We start from the raw sequence: 21,760 nt of genomic DNA, 5'->3' as shown, positions 1-21,760 counted from the left end.
AAGCTATCAAAGTGAACACAATTTACTATTTTAAGCACAGGTCAGACGATGAAATAACTGGCGAGTACAAATCCATGCAGGGCTGTTAGAGCAAAGGAAACACTGCAACAGGCTGGCGAGAGGAGGTGCAGTAAGGAACCAGAGGTGAAGAAGGGGAAGTAGAGTGGTGTTCAATGCACTGCACAAACAAGCTGTGTGACTGATTAGGGAAGGTGAGTCAGCCATCAAAGCTTGAACTGGACACACAGAACCGAGAGGAGAGGGGGCAATTACACAAAAGTGACAAGCATAGGTTTCAGAATAGCAGCCGTGTTAGTCTGTACCTGCAAAAAGAAAAGGAGGACTTGTGGCACCTTAGAGACTAACCAATTTATTTGAGCATGAGCTTTTGTGAGCTACAGCTCACTTCATCGGATGCACGCAGTGGAAAATACAGTGGGGAGATTTATATACACAGAGAACATGAAAGAATAGGTGTTACCACATGAAGTGAGCTGTAGCTCACAAAAGCTTATGCTCAGTCTCTTAGGTGCCACAAGTCCTCCTTTTTCAAGTGATAAGCATGTGGCTGTAGATAATCACAGAAGTCGAGGGGCTCCAATAACTCTGAGTTAACAGGTTGGTCTTTGCTCGGAAATATTAATTGTTCAAATCCATGGACTGTTTTTGTTGGTCTGTGTAATCACCAAGACAACAAACTACTAGTGCGATGTCACACATAGGACCCCCACACGTCAGCATGGCAGTTTTGAACAGTTATTTCTAACTACATTTCTTGAAAGGTCATGCATGGATTTTAGTCCTCGATGAGGATAAATCTGACACTTTAAAGTGAACCATCTGAGTTAGGGCACAAAAAAGCAACTACAGTTTTAGGCTATGTCTACATTGCATTTCTGTTGGCCGGGGTGTGCCCTCCTGACGGACAAAAGTTTTACAGACAGAAAATGCCAGGATGGACAGTGCTTTGCTGGCGGGAGACTCTCTCCTGCTGACAAAGCTACCACCACTCGTTGGGGACGGTTTTATTTTGCCAGCAGGAGAGCTCTCTCCTGCCAGCAAAGAGCGGCTATATGGGAGACCTTAAAGTGGCACAGCTATAGCGGCTCACCTGTGCTGATGTAAGGTACACATGCACGGTTCTCTGCTGCTGCCGGATTATGTTCTTCCGGTTCCAAATGAGGCATGTGGTTGACTGGTCAGTTTGTAAATTGTGTTCGTGATGCTCTTGCAACCTTAACTCTGAAATATCACTGCAGCCAGCTAGAGTATGAAAGCATCTGAAAAGGGTGCTGCTGCCAGAGTGCCAGAATAAAGATGACTCCTTTAGCAAGAGGCCAAGGGAGTGTTTATGCTTTCTGGGAAACATAATGAGTTGCTTGGTCTGTGCAATGTAACTTAAGGAGAAAAATCCTGAAGTGATGCGGCCTTGAACTCTACCGAGCCGGCAAGGAGCTGACTGAGCAGCGGACCCTTTCTTAGTGGATGCTGCCATTCCAGGCAGTGTCACCCAAGGCATTTCTGATTCCCCAGAGCCCCAGAAAGGAAAGGGAAGAAAAAGATAGGAACCCCCCTCTTCCTGAGGGGGAGGGGTCAGTACATTTGCTTGTCTGACACTAAGAGTACACGAGCTGAGCTCAGAACTGGAGCAGGTGGGAGTCTGTTGTACTCCAGGGAAGTCATGTCCTAGCCTGCAAACTCTCTCCGCCGCTGTGGAGCACTATCCATTCCTGCTGAATGAGCTGCTGACAAGGATGGATAAATATTTTCATACACCAAAGTTCAGTGTGTCGTCTACTTTCTATCATGGATGCCAATGCTAAAGACTAGTAGCAAACTATCCAGTCATGAGCTGGTGAACTTGTGCTTAATTGCATTCCCCAGTTTTTCAGGCAGACTGTATGAGCTAAACAAGTCAACATGCAAAGACTTGAGGAAGTCTGTTCACAGTGGTGCAATAAAGAGATAGTTACAATGAGCATTATATTGGATTTGCCCGAGATGATGTCCAAGTCAAACCCAATAAAACCGCCAGTCTTCTCTTTGCTGGCTCCAAGCCACATGCACTTTCAATAGGCTACAGAGATCTTACTCTCAACAGGAGACAAGCTGTGACCATAAACTCTCTTTAATGTCGACAAAAGGGTCTGATATAAATTGCATCTGGTGTTTTTAAGATGAGTGAAAAAACTCAAACCAAACCTTTAGATACAAAAAGAAAGAAGAATATAGTGTACTAGGCTCTGAGAACATGGCTTCAAGCTTGTGGTCCAACAGAGGCTACTTACCACACTTCAGCAAAAGGTGCTTTACAACAAATACAAACGCATTCGGTTTCACATAAATTCCTAGGAATGACCATGCTCTGCTCCACCAGCACGCATTGGGCAGACTGAACTCTACCTGAGTAACACGGACCTGAGCGTTTTGTTGAGAGAGATGTGGTTGAATAGTGCAAGACTCACCACTTCTCTCCAGATCTGTACAAGGAGGATAAGACTTGCCAATTTCCCACAGAGTTTGAGGATTTAGATAATGGCTGTTAAACATTTTGGACAGGAAAACATTAGATAACTTAGTATTGTTACAATTCTATACAAATCATTCCAATTTTGCACAAGTGACTCCTAAACTGTTACAGAATAGCTGAAAAGTGCATCGCTGAGCAGCTGATTCAGTCAGATCAGAGGCCAATGTGTAGCAAAATGGGTAAGCAGCATTTGTATACATTCTCATCTCTTGCAATTCCTGCTGGGTGAGGGCATCTTGACCTGCTATGATGATAATGTCCTTACTTCAAAGAGGGGACCAGGGGACTGCACTGCCTGAAATCCAGTCAGAAGCAGGGACAGGTAAGCTTTAAGGGCGGGGGAAAATATTGACAGGATGTCACGTTGAGCATTAGAAACTCAACTTTCATACCAGATATTGTTTTATAGATTCAGAGATTTTAAGGTCAGAAAGGACCATGAACTATTGTGATCATCTAGTCTGATCTGTATATCGCAGACCATTGGACTTCCCTGAATCAACTCATGTTTCAACCCCAATAGGCGTGGTTGAACTAAAGCATCTCTTAGAAAAACATCTAATCTTGATTTTAAAAGTTTCCAGTGATTGAGAATCCACTACTGACCTTGGTGAATTGCTCTAATGGTTAATTACCCTCACTGTTAAATTTGCACCTTACTTTTAGTCTGTCTAGCTTCAACTTACAGCTACTGGAACTTGTCACGTACACTAAATTGAAGAGCTGTCTATCAAATTTCTTTTCCCTACGTAGGTATTTACGCTGATCCAGTCCTGCCGCACTTTCTCTTTGATAAGCTAACTAGACTGAGCTCCTGGAGTATCTCATTATGAGGCATGTTTTAGAATCTTTTCATCGCTCGTGTGTCTCTTCCCTGAACTCCCCAATTTTTCAATATCCTTCTTGAAGCAGACACCAGAACTGGACACGGTACTCCAAGAATGGTCACACTAGTGCCAAACGGAGAGGTAAAACAATCCTTCTAATTGTGAGCCCCCCGTTTATATACCCATTAGTCCTTCTGGCCAGTGTCGCACTAGAAACTCGTTCAGGGTCATGGATAATTAGCTGAAGTCTTTCAGAATCACTGGTTCCTAGGATCCTGTAAATATGGCCTACATTCTTTGTCTATAGACATATGACCTTGCATTTCGCAGTACCGAAATGCATGTTTTAGAAGAAGTATGTTTCACAAGCCTCTTTGATATGAGCTTATCTATTTACAGCAATGGGGACATGGAAGAAGAAATTTTTGCTGAGAAATTCAGGGGCCAAATTGGAACTCTTTACAGGGGAGCTTTGGGGCACTTTTCATGAAACTTCTTCCCACAAAACTGACCAGTCTTCCTTTTGGTCACAATAACCTCTTCTTTACTCTGATTCTTAGCTTCTGGCTATACCTCCTCACGCACCACTGGAGTTCAGGAATATCTCTTTTTTTCTGCAAACTCTCTAAAGTAGTCTATGCTATCAGTACATGAAAAGAGCATAGAAAATCTTACTGCGTTCTACACCCCATATTCTTCATAGAGAGTGTTATATGATTATGGCATAATTATGATGTATTTTATGCAAGATGGGTCATGTGAGATATCATTGGAAAGGTTCTGATTTACTGAATACAATTATCCTATTTGTATGCATGTATCATTTCTGTACCTGAAGTTAGGAATATTGACTATATATCTGTATTACAAATGTGTTTACACCTGGGAAACGCCCACTAGACAAGAGGCTTTTATTCTGAAAAGCTGGGTGTGGAAGGGGCCATTAGAGAAAACAATATGCCTTAGAAGAATCTTATCACAAAATCTATCTTTTGTAGTTAATAAACTTATTTTTGCTTTGTGAATGTGGAAGTCATAATTTGTGGCAGAAAGCTGCTGTATATTCCTCTCTACATTTAGGGAGGGGGCGAATTTCATGAGCTGAAGCCTTCCCATGCAGGGCTGATCACAGCATCTGCATGTAACTGCAGCTGGGTGTGTCCCTGCCTGCCTGGGTGCTGGTGAAAAAGCAGGTTGGAGCCTGGAGAGAGTTTGTCACAGCCATACAGTGTAAAAGGAGCCCAGGCTGGTGGGCTCAGTGGTGCCCCAGTTCCAGGTGGCACCACAGGGGGAACCCGTCACACTCATCTTTAGCCAGAATGAGCCAAGATGTTGCAGAGTAAGGCATGGTCTTCTCCCACGCCCATGCACACTAGTTCTTTCAGATTATTTCTGTAGCACCACAATAGGAAGCCATCACTGGTCTAGTAATCTTATCTGCCAAGTGAAGCAGCCTGGGTGACTAAAAGCTTTGCAGTAGGAGCCCCGAGATGACTGGCTCATACATAATAATGGGGGAGGCCTATTTAGAGGCATTATCAGCATGTCCCAGAATGCTGAGAATTCCTCTACTGTCCATGCCGTGTCTGCTCATTTATCTTTTCACCTTTCATTTCTTCAGGTGGCTGGTTTCCTTCACCCCACAAATACATAGTGGTCCCAGTCTCCTGCATATTCTAGCTACATTTTACGCTTGCATACAAAGATTAAACCCCATTATTCCTGCACATCAATACAATTCTCTGCTCATCCTCTGGTCCTGCTAAGGCAGGATTCCAACACTTGAATAAAGACCTGACTGTTGTCTGTAACAGCCCCTGTAGTGACTAAAGGGAACAGTAGTAGGAACAACTGAAAGACCTTAAAATGTACATAAGCTCTATATCAAGTTTTAGAAGTGAAACTTGCAATAGACATCTCAGAGACAGAGGGAGAATAAGAGCAAGGACAGAGTCTAGAGAGATCCCACAGCAGAGGAGATAAGAAGATGTAAAGTGACCACCTGAATGAAAAAGGAGCGGTAAGAGTTAGGGTTCAAACCAGGAGAGAGGGCTGGAGAAAACATTAAAACAGAGTGATCAAGAATAGCAAAAGCTACACAGACACCAGCTAGGATGAGAACCGAGTTGGGTTCAGAGGCCAGATGCAGATCAGCAGCCACAGTACTGAGATTAACATTAAGTATGCTCTGGGAGGGATGTGCAGAAAAGTAAGAGGAGATTATTTTCTTCAGAACCCTGCTAAGGAAAGGGAAGCTGGAGACAGGATGAAAGGGTGGCAATCCAAGTATAATGATGAGTAGGTGCTAAAGGGAGGTAAGAGCAGAGGCATGCAGCTGTATTGATCACAGACAGGGAACCTGCAAGAGGCTGGGAAGATCTAGAATTTGGACAGGGGTAAGGTGGTTGGAAAAGTCATCACAAGAGTCCCTTGTCACGGAGACGTGGCCTATAGATAGCCTTCATCTGAATAGGTATACGTTCTAACTTGAAGGCCATGGAGCATACTCCTCCACAGGGACCACGGCCTGTCAAAGCATTTGTACCATTTCTCTATTTAACGCTTAAGTGCTTGTCTGAAAAAAACTTAGTTCTGTGAGAGGCGCCTTGCTAGTTTATTACACGAAGTGCAACATACAATTTTGTATTTCTGGGTCAATAATTCTCTTCCTATTTGCAGGGAGACAATGCTGCTCTGAACCCTAGTGCCAAGAACGTGAACCTGGCAGCATCTTCTCTCCAGAACACTGCTGTATGCACTCCACCTAGTGGCTTACACAGGCACGCAGTTCACAGTCGATGATGTTCATTCTATTCCCACAGGGTAGTGCAGTCAGAGTACAGCCTACAGAGATCTACAATTCCACTTCAATGTATTTATCTTTAATATACAAGTATGGTCCCAGACATTAAGTCACTGCATTTGATCCAAGAAGTAGCCACAGAGAGATAAGCACTGCATGCTGGGATCTCTAGTCTCTCTGGGCTGTTACTATCTAGTAAAGATAAACTCTGCAGCAAATTACTCGTATGCAAATTAGATGTGCCTTTTGGCTCCCGGGGAAGAGTTACTTGTAGTTACAGTAGCACCTACAAACTCCTCAATTTGACTGGGGCCCAGTTACACTAGACACTGTACAGACAGGTTACCTGTTTGGACAGTACCCGTCATCTGCCAAAGAGATGGCACTGGGGCTGCTGCTTTTCTCATGAAGCAAGATGCCAGTTTCTATTGCTAAGAAAAGGTGTAGGGGGTAATATCTTTTATTGGACCAGCTTCTGTTGGTTAGAGACACCAGCTTTTGAGCTTACACTGGGCTCTTCTTCAGGTTTAAGTTTCTGTTACTGTCACATCAGCAAGTCATCAGTGGCTGTGTGTATGAATAAATAGGAGTGACAGAAATACATCTTAGAAGCAATGAAGGACAAAGACTGACCAATGGGATCCAGGTTGGCTGCTGTAAGCTCTCAAGCTCTGTATTCCCTACATACAGGGTAAAAACGAATCAACTGTGCAGCAGGGGTGCTAGAAGGACAGTGCTTTCTACCTGAGCAGAGTGACACAGAGCAGCTGGGTCTAGAGCTGCCAGGAACATAAGCATGGCGATACTGGGTCAGACCAAAGGTTCATCTAGCCCAATATCCTGTCTTCCGACAGTGGCCAACGCCAGGTGCCCCAGAGGGAATTAACAGAATCATCAAGTGATCCATCCCGTCGCCCATTCCCAGCTTATGGCAAACAGAGGATAGGGACACCATCCCTGCCCATCCTCCAGGAACTTATCCAGTTCTTTTTTGAACCCTGTTATAGTCCTGGCATTCACATCATCCTCTGACAAGGAGTTCCACAGGTTGACTGTGTGAAGAAATACTTCCTTTTGTTTGTTTTAAACCTGCTGCCCATTAAAATCACTTGGTGACCCCTAGTTCGTGTGTTATGAGAAAAAGTCAACACCACTTATTTACTTTCTCCACTCCAGTCATGATTGTATAGACCTCTATCATATCTCACCTTAGTCGTCTCTTTTCCAAGCTGAAAAGTCCCAGGCTGCATCAGAGCAAGCAGCAGCCTTAGATCATTTTAGGCAGCTGACTAATTTCCCAGGAAAAGCAGGATAAAAAATTAACTCCCATCCCAGAAACACAGGTATATACTCGAACAGATTTAACACAGGTTCCATTACTGACAAGTCATCAGCTAGAACATGTATGTTTTAGATTAATGTCAAAGACGTCCTCTCTAACGAACATAAACCTCCCTAGCAGGCTACAAACTTGCTGCAATGTGCTGTATCAAGGTAACTCTTGGTCATCTTAAACTCTTACTGCAGAACAGAGCTTTTCATTCAGAGTGGTGCTGGACGAATCACTTTGCTTGCCTGAAGGCAAAAGGAAACAATTGCTCTGCCACCTACCAGAGCATAGGAAAAGCAGATATACCCCTGCATGATGAGGAGTATTTTACATGACACCTTTGCTTACTGGAAAGGAAAGGAAGAACTACTTTTCTTCCTCACTGGCAAGGAAGAGCCTGAGGAGAACTGCATTTCATACAGCTGGGGCTGGGCACTCTGACCCAGGGGCAGGCAAAAGATCAAGAGAATCACTAGAACAGGGGTCTCCAAACTTTATGAGATGATGGCCATATTAGATTTTTGAAGGGGCTTTGCGGGCCGAAGCAACTGTGAAAAAATTAAATATACGCAAAATCGTTAAAGAAATAGTATTTTAGGATTAGTGAGAAGTACGATACTGACAAGTATGGTAATTTCTGACAAAATTGCATTTAGCTGTGGTTTAAAGTTTGTGTTCCCTATTATCAGAATTGATTGTACGTGTTCATCAGACAAGGTCGATCTGTGGTTGGATTTCACGTATTTCATCACTGAAAATGTTTTTCACACTCACATAAGTAGTGCCAAACACTGACATTAATCCACGGACAAAGTTTTACACATGAGCATATTGATCACTTGACAGGCATTCAGAGAACTCTACCAGATTTCCTTCCTTATATTTGTCCTTTAACAAGTCATTGGATTGCAGGTCAATCGCTTCCATTTGAAGTTCAGGTGGCAGTTTTTTGAGATTGCAATCAAATGGCTTTGGAAGATCTGTATTTCTCCTGCATTCACATCAAGGTCAGAGAAACGCTCCTGGAACTGTAGCTTCGGATCAGAAATGATTTCTTGTGCAAACCTAGTTGGGAATCGTGATTCAGTTTCTTGGTTGAACTTTTCACAACATGTAAAATGAGCAAAGCAGTCCCTCATCATCTGGGACTTGAAAAGAACTAGTTTTTGCCTGAATGCTTTCACCTGGGTGTACATGTCACAGATAAACCCGTTTTCCCCCTGTAGTCTAAGACTGAAGTCATTCATGTGCTTGGTCAAGTCTACGAAAAAAGCTAATTTCCAAAGCCATTCACTGTTTGTGAGTAAAGGTAGACGTCTTTTTTTTTTTTTTTAATTTAAAACATTTCAATTTCAGTTCTAAGCTAGAAAAATCGTGACAAAACCTTTCCACAGCTAAGCTATGGAACTGAAGTGCGGTAGGGCAAATCATGATATTCTGATTCTATTTCCACCAGAAATGCTTGGAACTGACGATGATTAAGTCCATGTGAGCGAATGAAATTCACGGTTGAAACTACAGGTTTCATAACACATGATAAATCCAAATATTTCCCGCACAATGCTTGCTGATGAAGAATGCAATGAAGACTAGGCTTGGGACAGCCCGCACTTTCACAAGCTTTGTAGATTTGTCCAACCAAACCTTTTTTTGAATCACACGTTTCTACCTTCATCGGTTGTAACGTACTTCAGTTGTTTCCATTGCAGGTTGTATTGAGAAGTGACTTTTCAACGTCTTTGAAAAAAATCTCTTCACCTGTGGTTGTTCCATGCATACTATGCACAGAAGCTAGTTCTTCCGTAACTTCAAAATTACTGTCGACCCCGCGAACAAACAACAGCAGCTGTGAAGTATCGGAAACATCGGTTGACTCGTTAAGTGCGAGGGAAAACCACTCAAACTTCTTAACCTTTTCATTCAGCTGGAAAATTATATTACTGCCAATGTCCTCGATTCTGTGAGCAACTGTGTTCACTGAAAGACTAATTGTCTTAAATAAATCTACTTTTTCTGGGTATATTTCTTTGGCTGCTTGAATCATACATATTTTAACTAGCTCGCCATCAGTAAATGGTTTTCCTCGTTTTGCTAACGGGTGTGCCACTCAGAAGCTAGCTCTTGTTGCAGCTTCGTTCTCGATTTTCTTTTTCTTAAATATAAACTGTTGTGACGATAAGCCACGTTTCATGGATTCTAATTTATCTGAATGTAGCTTTCCTGTAAATTGAGAGTAGTTCAACAAGTGCTTGGTTATATAATGTCTACGAATGTTGTATTCTTTTAGCACTGCCATAGTTTCGTTACATACTAAACACAATGCTGTACTACCTGATTCAACAACGAAACAGGCCACACTCCATTGTTCTTTAAACAAGCAACATTCAGAATCAACCTCTCTCCTGTCCTTTTCCCGACATAACTGCCCCAATAGCAATGGACTTAAACACAACGAATATATGTTTGTCACTAGTTTGACATACGCGCTAAGACAAAAACCAAGGGAAACGACTCATCACATGTCCTGTTCCTTCTGCGGCTACTAACCTGTCTACTGTGCTCATCAGCTCTGCGACCCTCGCAGGAACGCAGTGACGTCATGAAGATCTGCCATGGCTACTCGGGGGTTTCCGCTGCTGGCCCCACCCAGCGCCCGCTGCTGGCCTGGGTGAAGGAACCCAGGCTGGCAGCGGGCTGAGATCCCGGCTGGCAGGAGCCTGCGGTGGGAACCCCAGAGCAGGGGTTGGGAGGAGCCCACAGCGGGAACCCCAGAGTGACGGCGGGCTGAGCTGCACAGCCCGCTGCTGCTCTGGGATTCCCGCCACGGGCTTCTGCCGCCCAATGTGATATTGGTTGGGGGGCCGGAAAAAATGTAGCCGCGGGCTGGGCCGTAGTTTGGAGAACCCTGACTTAGAACCTGGAGACAAAGCAGGTTCTCTTCCACGCCCATGCATGTGGCCAGCACTGCAGAAGTGACCTGTAAGTACAAGGGGTAGCAATAAAATCCAGGAGAAGGGAGCTCTCCGAAGGCAGTGTGGAAGATGTGCTCTCCATTGGGCATGCACACGTCCAGGTACCCATTGGGCCGGCCTGCTCTGTTCAGCCAGCGAGCTGAAGGCTAGCGCTGCACTTGACAGCATCCTCCCCAGTTCGTAAGCCACAGCAGGTCAGTCCCTAGGAACACTGGTGGAGGGTTCTCCATAACAAAGGCAAAACCTTGGACATTTGCTATCGCTCATCTTGAGGCAAATCTCCTGTGGGAGATGACTTATTCCACCCAGCCGAGATTTGCAAATCTTCCTAAGGCATCTGGATGTTCATTTCCCACTAAAATTAATGGAAATTGGGTCTCTAAATCCCATAGGTGGCTTTGAAAAAATCTCATCTTAAGTCTAACTGGCAGAACATAACTTTAAAATAAATCCGGCCATTGGGCAGGAAAACCAGCCGTTGCTGTATGGATTACAGACGCCAACATGCATAGGTTACATACTTCTGAATTCTAATCTGACCTGTGTGGGTCAGGAGGCTGGCTTAATCTCAGTAAAGGGGTGATCAACAGTGCTCTGTGATGACCCCCAAAGGTTGACTTACCAAAGAGTGTTAATGGTGACTGGACAAGATCACATGCCCTATGCTCCCAACCAAAGGAAAAGTACTGGGTTGCTGGCAACAAAGTGGAAATTTAAATTGTGCACGTAAAATGGGCTCAAAGACGACTGGAGTATTAGCACAAAGGGGTAAGAATTATTCCGTCACTTGAACACCAAGGTGATGGTCTTGGTGTAAGAACATGGAGAACAGAATGTCCACATTTTGATGGAAGAGAATCAAGAGACAGAACCCAGCCCCATGCAGAGAATCAGACGTCTGGTTGTGACACAATCTAGGAGGTAGACACCACTCTGTTCTTAGCCGTCCCTCCAGCTGACATCTAAGGCCATGCTGGATTCCAGAAGGAAATTATTACAGCCTTACTCTGTCTAGGATTGCAGCGTTGGTCACTACGATACCAAGGTCTTTATGAGGATTTAGAGGTGTTCAGAAGCCCTCCCAAACCCCAGCTCCTCCTTCCCCTGGGGAGAGAGCCTCTTAAAGCAAAGGTTACACTCCTGAGACCACTGGGATTCTGGCAAATATAAGAAAGCAGAGAGCAATGCAAAGCAGTTAGACTCTGCCCAGAGGTGGTCTTGAACACAATACTTTCAGAGGGAAGTCAGATTGAGCACGTTATTCCACATCTCCTGGCCTGCCCATATACATACTGTTTCATCGCTATCAGTTTGGAATCCATGCTCTCTTGCTTTCCTTTCATCATCTGGACGTCAGTCAGTAACTTGGTTACATTATCTTGACGAACCTTTATATCCTCATTCTTTATACTGGAGACCTGGAGACAGAAAGGAAGAGGACAGTGAGGTTTCACCCTATAAAATTGTTCTCTAAGCATCAAAGATGGCAATGCAGATTAACTATCCTCTTTCCCCATCCTCACTGGCCTAATTATATAACGAATCAGACAGGCGCAGATTGGCCACCTATTATATAACTTTTCTACAAGGCCATCGTTTACAGACCCTTCCCTGAAGGAGCAGAATCCTTTTGGGTCAGAAATGCAAATGCTACAGCTGCACTGGAACCTTGGAAAACAGCTGTCAGCATTGTACTGACTTTCTGATTAATTCCACAGTCTTCCATTGCACCAACAGCTACCTAATTTGAAAGTAACATTCTAAGGGTGTCTCTTCACTGCAACAGTTAACTCCTGTACTAACAAGCTAGCCCACTGGAGTGAGGGCAGAGTGAAAGTGACCACTCTGTGAAACACTCCAACTACACAGTGAGATTAGATTAGCACCTGAGGAGTAACTCGAGCTACTGCACTTTAGTAACTCAAAGATCATAAGAATATAAGACTGGCCAGACTGGGTCAGACCAAAGGTCCAGCCAGCCCAGTAATCTGTCTACCGACAGTGGCCAATGCCAGGTGCCCCAGAGGGAGCGAACAGAACAGGTAATGATCAAGTGATCTCTCTCCTGCCATCCATCTCCACCCTCTGACAAACAGAGGCTAGGGACACCATTCCTTACCCATCCTGGCTAATAGCCATTAATGGACTTAACCTCCATGAATTTATCCAGTTCTCTTTTAAACCTGTTATAGTCCTAGCCTTCACAACCTCCTCAGGCAAGGAGTCCCACAGGTTGACTGTGCGCTGAGTGAAGAAGAACTTCCTTTTATCTCTTTTAAACCTGCTGCCCATTAATTTCACTTGGTGGCCCCTAGTTCTTATATTATGGGAACAAGTAAAGAACTTTTCCCTATTCACTTTATCTGCACCACTCATGATTTTATATACCTCTATCATATCCCCCCTTCGTCTCCTCTTTTCCAAGCTGGAAAGTCCTGGCATCTTTAATCTCTCCTCATATGGGACCCGTTCCAACCCCCTCATCATTTTAGTTGCCCTTTTCTGAACCTTTTCTAATGCCCGTATACTTTTGTGAGACGAGGGGACCACATCTATGCGCAGTATTCAAGATGTGGGCATACCATGGATTTATATAAGGGCAATAAGATATTCTCAGTCTTATTCTCTATCCCTTTCTTAATGATACCTAACATCCTGTTTGCTTTTTTGAGTGCCGCTGCACACTGCATGGACTTCTTCAGAGAACTATCCACGATGACTCCAAGAACTTTCTCCTGATTAGCTGTAGCTAAATTAGCTCCCATCATATTGGATCAGACAGAGCTCAGTCTTCAGTACCAGGAAAGGCCAAGACGAGAGCAAAGACATGGAGACAGGATGGGGAGCCTTTTCCAGTGCTTCCTGAGCAGCAGTCAGACTCAGCCAGCCTCATCATTCCCATAGCAAGTACTTAAAGGGCTGAAGGGAAGCTTCTGAGGAGCCAGTTTCATTTTCCTGACAAACATCTCATGGGGAACAGCACCCTGGTATGAATCGCAAAGGCTTTAACATGCGAGAGCTCTCTGAACCTGCCAGCAATTACAGGGGTTAATACATTTCACTTATTCCAACAGCAGCTCCCTCCCACCTTTACTAGCTAGAAGGCCCTTTGGGATCTGCACCTCACAATGTGGTATATCCTTCGCTGACCGTGCAGTGCTGTGGAGGTACTAAATGCTGCTCGGCGAAAGTGGCACCTAATTATTGCTAAAGTTATTGCAGAGTGCACTGGGACTATCATGCAGCACAGGGTGCTGCCGTGTCTGGGTGGCCTGGAAGGATTTTTGGAAAAGGATCACTGAAAACCTGACTGGCTGCATCTTCCACCCACATTGCAGAGCTAATGGAGTAGTCTAATAGTTCATGAGAAACGCTTGGCACCTAAAATATCAAAATGCTTCTATAAAATGCTTTTTTATTGAGACCGAACTAAATCCACTCCCAAGACGACAATTATGTAGCAAACGCAAAAGGCAGGACTTGAAAAGATCTAAGGACACAAAGTTTCTGAATAGGATTCCTCATATCCACCAATGAGACAGGAATACAATTTTATACCTGGCAGCACAGCGGGTGCCAAAGTGCAGCCCACAAGTCCAGTTCAGGCCACGGTTGCCTTTATCTTGAATAGATTTGACTTGTGCAGAACCCACATCCTAGCATGGAACGTTCCACTGTGCGAGGGGGTTGGGTCTGCTCCGATCAGAACTGAGTAGCGTGTGTGGAGAGCCCTACCCTAGCCTGGTCATACAGCTATGAAAAATGAAGGCAGTTGTGAGCTGCATTTTGGGGTGTGGGTTTACCCTAGTTTAAAGGAAAAGTGAAGCAGTTAGTATCTGGGACTCCCTGTGGAGGTTAACAAGTTTAAAATAATGTTCTAGTGTGTGTTAAACACCCGTGTTTCTTGCTGCTCCCATTACTCCCAGAAACATATGGAGCCATCTTCAAAGGCCTTATAACAATTTGTTTTCTGTTTTGGACCAGTCCTATTCAACATATTCATAAATGATCTGGAAAAAGGGGTAAACAGTGAGGTGGCAAAATTTGCAGATGACACAAAACTACTCAGGATAGTTAAGTCCCAAGCAGATTGCGAAGAGCTGCAAAGGGATCTCACAAAACTGGGTGACTGGGCAACATAATGGTAGATGAAATTCAATAGTGATAAATGCAAAGTAATGCACACTGGAAAACATCATCCCAACTATACATCTAAAATGACGGGGTCTAAATTAGCTGTTCCCACTCAAGAAAGATCTTGGAGTCATTGTGGATAGTTCTCTGAAAACATCCACTCAATGTGCAGCGGCAGTCGAAAAAGTGAATAGAATGTTGGGAATCATTAAGAAAGGGATAGATAAGACAGAAAATATCCTATTGCCTCCATATAAATCCATGGGACGCCCACATCTTTAATACTGGGTGCGGATGTGGTCGCCCCATCTCAAAAAAAAATATATTGGAATTGGAAAAAGTTCAGAAAAGGACAACAAAAACTATGAGGGTTATTGAACGGCTGCCATAGGAGGAGTGGTTAATAAGACTGGGACTTTTCAGCTTGGAAAAGAGCCAACTGAGGGGAGATATGATAGAGGTCTATAAAATCATGACTGGTGTGGAGAAGGTAAATAAGGAAGCGTTATTTACTCGTCATAACACAAGAACTAGGGGTCACCAAATGAAATTAATAGGCAGCAGGTTTAAAACAAACAAAAGGAAGTATTTTTTCCTCACAATGCACAGTCTACCTGCGTAATTCCTTGCCAGAGGATGTTGTCAAGGCCAAGACTATAACAGGGTTCAAAAAAGAACTAGGTAAGTTCCTGGAAGATAGCCATCAATGGCCCTATTAGCCAGGATGAACAGGGATGATGTCCCTCGCCTCTGTTTGCCTGAAGCTGGGAATGGGAGACAGGGGATGGATCACTTGATGATTCCCTGATATGTTCATTCCTTCTGGGCCACTTGGCATTGGCTACTGTTGGAAGACAGGATACTGGGCTAGATGGACCTTTGGTCTGACTCAGTATGGCCGTTCTTACGTAACACTCCAAATGAAGACTGCATTTCAGCCAATAACTGCGTTGCTCCTTCCCGTTCTACAGCAAAGGTTCAATTGCCCTCTGACATCTCCCTCTGGGAGAGGAAAGTTTGCCATAACCTCCATTAGGCCAAACCTACATAGACAGTACTTTAAAAGAAAAGGAAATAAATCTGGAGGTGAAGCTGGCTCCCAATTTGCCAAGTCAAAGTGAATTTGGCTTCCATGTTACAGGCCAAATTCTCAGTTGTCTCCAGGGTATCCCAAGCAGCGTCATAATCAAGCCAGATGCTAAGAGAGCAATTGGAGAAATTGGCACACTAAATATCTCCCACAAACTGATTGGCACTGCAGCTTGTGACTGAATGAAATGTGATGCAGGAGTCAACTAGAAAACCACTTGGCAGAGAATGAAAACTACAGTGCCAGAATCCCCTTGATACCCAGAGCATGTGGCTGCTTTTCTGACTAAAAAAGAGACAGTAACCTCCTTAGTGTCACAGGGGTTTACTCACTGGTTGGCCTGAAATATCCGTTATGTACACTTACGCTGGTTACTTTCCTCTTGATATTCTCCAGGAGCTGCTCCTGGCCTCGGATGAAGTACGGATGTTGAAATTCAGTATCGTCCTTCTCTGGCTTCACCAAGCCACCCTGCTCAATGTGGACAACCTTCCGAAAGCCATCTAAAAGTCAAAGATGGATAATTAGAGAAACGCAGGGCAATCTAAAGACTGAGAACGTCACTGCAAGCACAAATCTATCATTGTTCGCCAAGGACAGACACAGAGTGCCCTACTAGTTCAACAGTCTTTGGGATCATTAACCCTTTGAGGGGATGTCCTCTGCCTCCTATGCCCCCTCCTCCAGCCCCTTGCCAGTGTATGAAACCCAACCCAACTCCTCCCCCAGCAGCAGACATTCCAACTCTGCCTACCCTACCCTTCTGCTAGGCTGACAGCAAAGGTGGTGAGTGCCTCCTCAGCTAGACCGCTTCATTTTCCACATGCCAGCTCCCTCCCAAGGGTGCAGGGCAGTGGAGGGGAAGGGGAACTGGAGTCTTTGGGGTTCATCTCAGACAAGAGCCCCAGCCTTGCTACATGTCCCAGTGACAAACCCAGCACAGCACCTCTTAGAAACAGGAAGCCCTAACGGCATTAAACATCTGGGGATCAGGCAATAACCTAACTTGCCTGTTCAGTACAGGGCATCAGAAGGAAAGATTCATTAGCAATAAATTTTTCTTTAAGAGTAATGCCAAAAAGAGAAACTTGAAACAAATACAGGCAATTCTCATGACACCAAAGGGGTTGCAATGTATCCAGTTTGGGAGAGAAGACGGCCTCCGATTGATACACTCAGCACTGCGCAGGACCCACAAACACCTGACCTGTCACTTCATCCACGACTGAAACACCAACACCTTTGTGATGATTCCCTGTCGCTGTTTACCACCACCCAGCAATACTACAATAATCATTAGAGCAGGAAGTGAACATTACATGTCTAACTGAAACTGTGATGGGAATTTAAGGAGGCAGAATGTAATTACCAGAGTTGGAATTTGGCCGAGACATTGGGGTTAACACCTCAAGAGTGCCATGGAATCTGTAATGAAGCAAAGTGATCAGAATCTCGGTTTTGCATCTCGCCAAAAAGACAGGGGTGTTGTGCTCCTATCACTACTAATGCTTCACTGGGGGAGGTACTGATCTACACAGATGGATGAGCTCCCTTCTGGTTTTATTTAGCATTTGTTTAGTATTCTTTGTAGCATCTGAGTATTTCACAGCACCACTATGAGGAAGGGAAGTATCCCCATTTGTGAGATGAAGAACCTAGGCTTGGGTATGCTCCACTACACAGGCTGACATAAGTCTTCTTGCGATGACATGTGTGCATGTGACTACCCCCAAATTTGTCTCTGGCCAATGGAAGTGCCCTATTATAGCACCACAGTAAAAGCACCTACCCGAATGGCATAGAGCCAGGGTTGGCATACTGAGATCAACACTGTGTGAAAGTAGAAACTGAATGACCGGTGTAGACTCTAAAAAGAGAGTCCTCTAGCAGCTGTCCCACAGTGCTTTGGTCACAATTTTAAAATGGCCTGGGGTCACAGAAACCTGAAGGCCACCCTCCCCCACTTGTTAAAACTCCTAGTGTGTTTTTGAAATGCCTCTTCCTGATTACTCACCTGGTGAACACACCTAGCAACTCACCCTTACTGCATGCAACCACCCAGCCAGCCAGGCCGGCTCCATGCAGTAGATGCACTCCTGCCTGCTGCAGACAGGAAATACTGATCTCCCGAGCCAGTGGGAAGAAGAGGCTGCGCGCACACAGTTACGGACCAGCTGTAGAAATGTGGACATCTCTGAGCAGACTGTAGGGGGGGATGCAGGCAAAAAGGTAGGACAGGGATCAGCAGCAGTGCCATGTGAAAGGGACAGCACGAGACCAGGGAGTGCAACAATTGATGTAGGGCTTCGCCACAGACCTGCTGCTTGTACAAGGAGCTGCAAACCATACTTGGTGAAGACTGCACCAGTGCCCCACAGACCACTGTGGATACCTCGGAGGAGACTGGGACAAAGACCCTAGCTGTGAACAGAGAAGAGGAGGAAGGGGTTGGAAGATGTGGCGGGGGACTCCAGCCATGCCATCAACCAGGACCTGCTTGAGACTCTGCCCCAGTCTTGCCAGGTGAGTGCGAATGAGCCTGATGAAGGGGAAGGGAACTCAGGTGTGTGCATGCATTTCTCCTTACAACGTTTACATGTAAAAATGATGCCCAGCCTGTCCCCAAGTTAACAAGACAAAGGTATCGACCGTTCCTTGTTTTACTCATATGAGAAGGGGAAGCAGTATAGCAAACAGAGGGAGAGCTGGCATCTTTCATTCCCCTGTTGGGTTAGGCAGTGGGAGAAGGGATGGATGCAGAGCGCTCTGTTTATGTGCACAGGGATGTCCCTTGTACCTGCCTGAGAGAGCTCAATGACACACTATTGGAGATACTCTGCAATCCTCTCCTCCAGGTTTCTAGGGATGGCAGTCTTATTTCTTCCTCCACAGTAGGACATTTTCCTATGCCACTCTGCAATCAGTTTGGCTGGCACCATTGCAGTGAGCAGGCTAGTGGCATACGGGCCCAAGTGGCTTCGGGACACATTCTCTGTGCCTTTGCGACCCTCAGGAGTGAGATAGCTAAAATCCCCACCACCTGTGGACAAAAAAAGAGTTCCTGCACTCACTGATATTGCCCTGTGCTCAGACCCATAGAATAGGCACCAAAATCTTATAGATCCATGGAGCAGAAAACTACCACACCCACCATAGCTGGGGCTAGAGCGCTGTGCTGAGGTGTTCTAACATGGAAGCGTCAGTAAGGGAAAGGAGTTCTGAAACTCCTCCTTTTCCACTGTGATTGTAAAACCAACAGTACATCTGTTTTTATCAGCAGCTTCTGGAGTGGTGGCCTTCAGGGCTGCCCCCCTCTGCACTCACAGATCCCTGACCCCGAAGAGAGAGAGAAAGAAGGGGATGCAGGAGGACGTTCCGCAAGATCCTGTAAAGCCAGTGCTACATCGGACCATGAACAGAGGGCATGGAGGGCAAATATGACTAACGGCATAGGGAAAGAGGACAGGAAAAAGGCCCAGGAGTCCCCACAGGACAAGAAGAGGAACATGCACTAGGAAATAATGGGTCAAACAAATGCTGCAGACCTTGTTTGACCTACAGGTCAAAATTCCAGATTTTCAACCTTTGCAGTCCTTGGAGAACTTCACGGCTGCTTCACATTATGTCCCTAACCATGTCATGTGGCACAACAGGGCGCATCTGTACTCCCACCACGCCACACAGCAGATTGATATACACCAACAGTGGTTCTCATGGGTTAATATGTGTAACGCCTGTGCGCTCAAAGGGACACATTTACTTCCTTTCTCCTTCAGATTTTCACCTTGTTGTGTTAAAAATTTGTATAATATTGCCTGTGGGGTTTTTTGCACATTGATTTTCTGCAGTGTTTTTTCAACACAAAGTTTCACTTTGGAGAATCAAATTATCTTTTAGTTCACAACAAATATTGCAGAATGCGCAGCAGTAGTCAAAACAAACAGTACTTATAGACGCATACTGAGCGCCACAATTTATAGCTTCAGGAAAATACCAGCCGTATTTATAAATGTGGAGCAAGCACTACACAATTCAGAGCAGCATCCCAAGCTGCAGGCCCAGAGAGCTCTTGGCTCAGAACCGCTCTGTGGCCATTACAGTGGTCTCTCCAAACCTCCCTCAGCTGCGGCAGCAGACAGTCGCTCCACCCCCGTCCTCCACTCTGAGAGCAGCTTTCCCCCTTTGCCTCACACATATTAGGTGGCTATAACCACTGGATATTTTCCTCACTGAGATCCAACCTAGTGAGTAATCACCACCAGTGTCACTTCAATCTACCAAAAGTACATTCAACTGTCACTCTGCACCTGCTGGGCCAGTAGCTGAACCTTCCCTTGGTGCTGTCAAGGTAACCAGTGTACGACTTCATGAGCTAGGGGATCAAAGGGTAGGCTGGGTCGCCCAGAATCACTGTTGGCATTTCCACATCAGTCGCAATCTGCCAGTTGGGAAAAGAATAACCCTGCCTGCAGCTTTCTGAACAATCCTGAATTCTTAAAAATGCACGTGTCACGCACCTTCCCTGACCAGCCCTCGTTGATAACAGCAAAGCATTCCCAGTCATCCTCCAACACTTGCCTAACCATTGAAAAGAAGCCTTTTTGGCAAGGTGAGCTCGAGCCATAATAGGAATATGCATGTGGTCTACTGCCCCACCGCTGTTTGGAAACCTCACTGCTGCAATGCATCCACTATGTCCTGCATGTTGTGGCGAGTCACAATTTTGCAGAGCAGGAGACAATTAACTGTGGATTTTCCAGCTTCAAAATCATTTCCCCGGGTAGACAGCAATACAGCTGTGTAAGCTTTCAGAGTGTGATCGTCACTTGCGTCTTAACTGTCAGTGCAACTCATTCTGGTGTCCATGCACGATCCAGGAACATGGCCTTCTGCATGCATTCTGTAGCCACTGCTGTTCATTCCAAAGCCACATTACGATGCAATCCCCCCAATCAGTGCTTGTTTCTTGGGCCCAGAAATGGAGCTCTGCTCCATGAATACCAGCACACTTCAATTGTTCGTTCCGTATGTCCCTCAAACTGTCCTTGAAGAAACAGTTATGTCCCTGTTATTCCAGGATATCCTGCAAGTCTGCAAACACGGAAGAATCATGCATCCTGTGCTTGCGGCGTTCATGAGACTAGCTCAGAGCTTTGTGGGCTCCATGTTTGTCTGAGATGGCAGACACTCAAAAGTGCTGCATGGATCCATGGGAATTTTTGTTTTTTTGTTAAAAAGAGGAGTGAAAATGAGGAGATATGGATGGTGTTGTGAGATGGAGACCATTATATGCCGTCGTTCCCAGAGAACTCTGGGCCAGTCACTTCTGTGGAAGTTTCCCAAGAGGCACTGCACAGAACAGCAGCACATGGCACACTGGGATACCTTCCTCACATCGACACCCGCACCCATGGCGAGTACGCACAGCACCGATACCAGCAGGCACACGCCTGAGCAGTATACAAACGTTGGTGGCTGTATGCCGACATACCGTGTGCAGACCACGGCTTGCATGCAGACGTGACGTAAGTAATTTGTCCAAGATCATGCGGAAAGTCTGTGGCAAAGCAGGGAACAGAACTCTGATCCCCCAGGCCAGTGCCTCAACCACAAGTCACCCTTCCTCTGAAGAGCATAGCCTGCTGCACCTTGCAAGGCTCCTGTCTGAGACATGTGGCCCTGAACTTGATATTACACATTCCAGACAGACAATCCATAACATTCCTCACAGGTACGGGGAACCCGAGGCTCAGAGGATAAGTGACTTGCCGAAGACCACACAGTGAGTCAGTAGAGGAGGGAAGATTAAAATTCCACAGTCCCTATGCAGATGCCACAAGAGTAAATACAGCCCATGCTGTCTCTGATTTAAATGCCAGACTGACTTTTTTAAATAGCCAAACACTCATATCCCTGTTACATTTAGATCCTTAAGTTTCAGATATGTACTTTGTTCCTGCTGGAGGCACAGCTGTTACACAGAGACTGGTGAAAACAGGAGGCCCATAACTGACACACATGCTGTGCTGCAGAAATACCACCCTGAAGAGGCAGTCTGGTAACTGAGTATTAGC

The 21,760-nt window shown here is 45.3% G+C and overlaps 1 protein-coding gene across 3 annotated transcripts in view; it reads right to left on the bottom strand.

Annotated features, from left to right (window-relative positions):
* Positions 1-21,760, bottom strand: part of HSF1 (heat shock transcription factor 1) — a 75,592-nt gene that overhangs the window by 31,261 nt on the left and 22,571 nt on the right. The window contains exons 1-4 of one of the 3 annotated variants that reach the window (XM_073329849.1): positions 17,726-17,740; positions 17,056-17,111; positions 16,053-16,189; positions 11,756-11,880 (exon numbers count right to left, since the gene is read on the bottom strand). In XM_073329849.1, coding sequence (XP_073185950.1) covers positions 11,756-11,880; positions 16,053-16,189; positions 17,056-17,080 — 287 coding nt within the window. In that variant the 5' untranslated portion in view covers positions 17,081-17,111; positions 17,726-17,740. Of the gene's footprint in view, positions 1-11,755; positions 11,881-16,052; positions 16,190-17,055; positions 17,112-17,725; positions 17,741-21,760 lie in introns of those variants that run through there. The other 2 variants (XM_073329848.1, XM_073329847.1) reach the window with 2 other exon arrangements.

Source organism: Lepidochelys kempii, chromosome 2 (assembly GCF_965140265.1).
Source record: "Lepidochelys kempii isolate rLepKem1 chromosome 2, rLepKem1.hap2, whole genome shotgun sequence".
NCBI classification, from domain to species: Eukaryota; Metazoa; Chordata; order Testudines; family Cheloniidae; genus Lepidochelys; species Lepidochelys kempii.
This window is presented reverse-complemented; position numbering and strand designations above follow the sequence as displayed.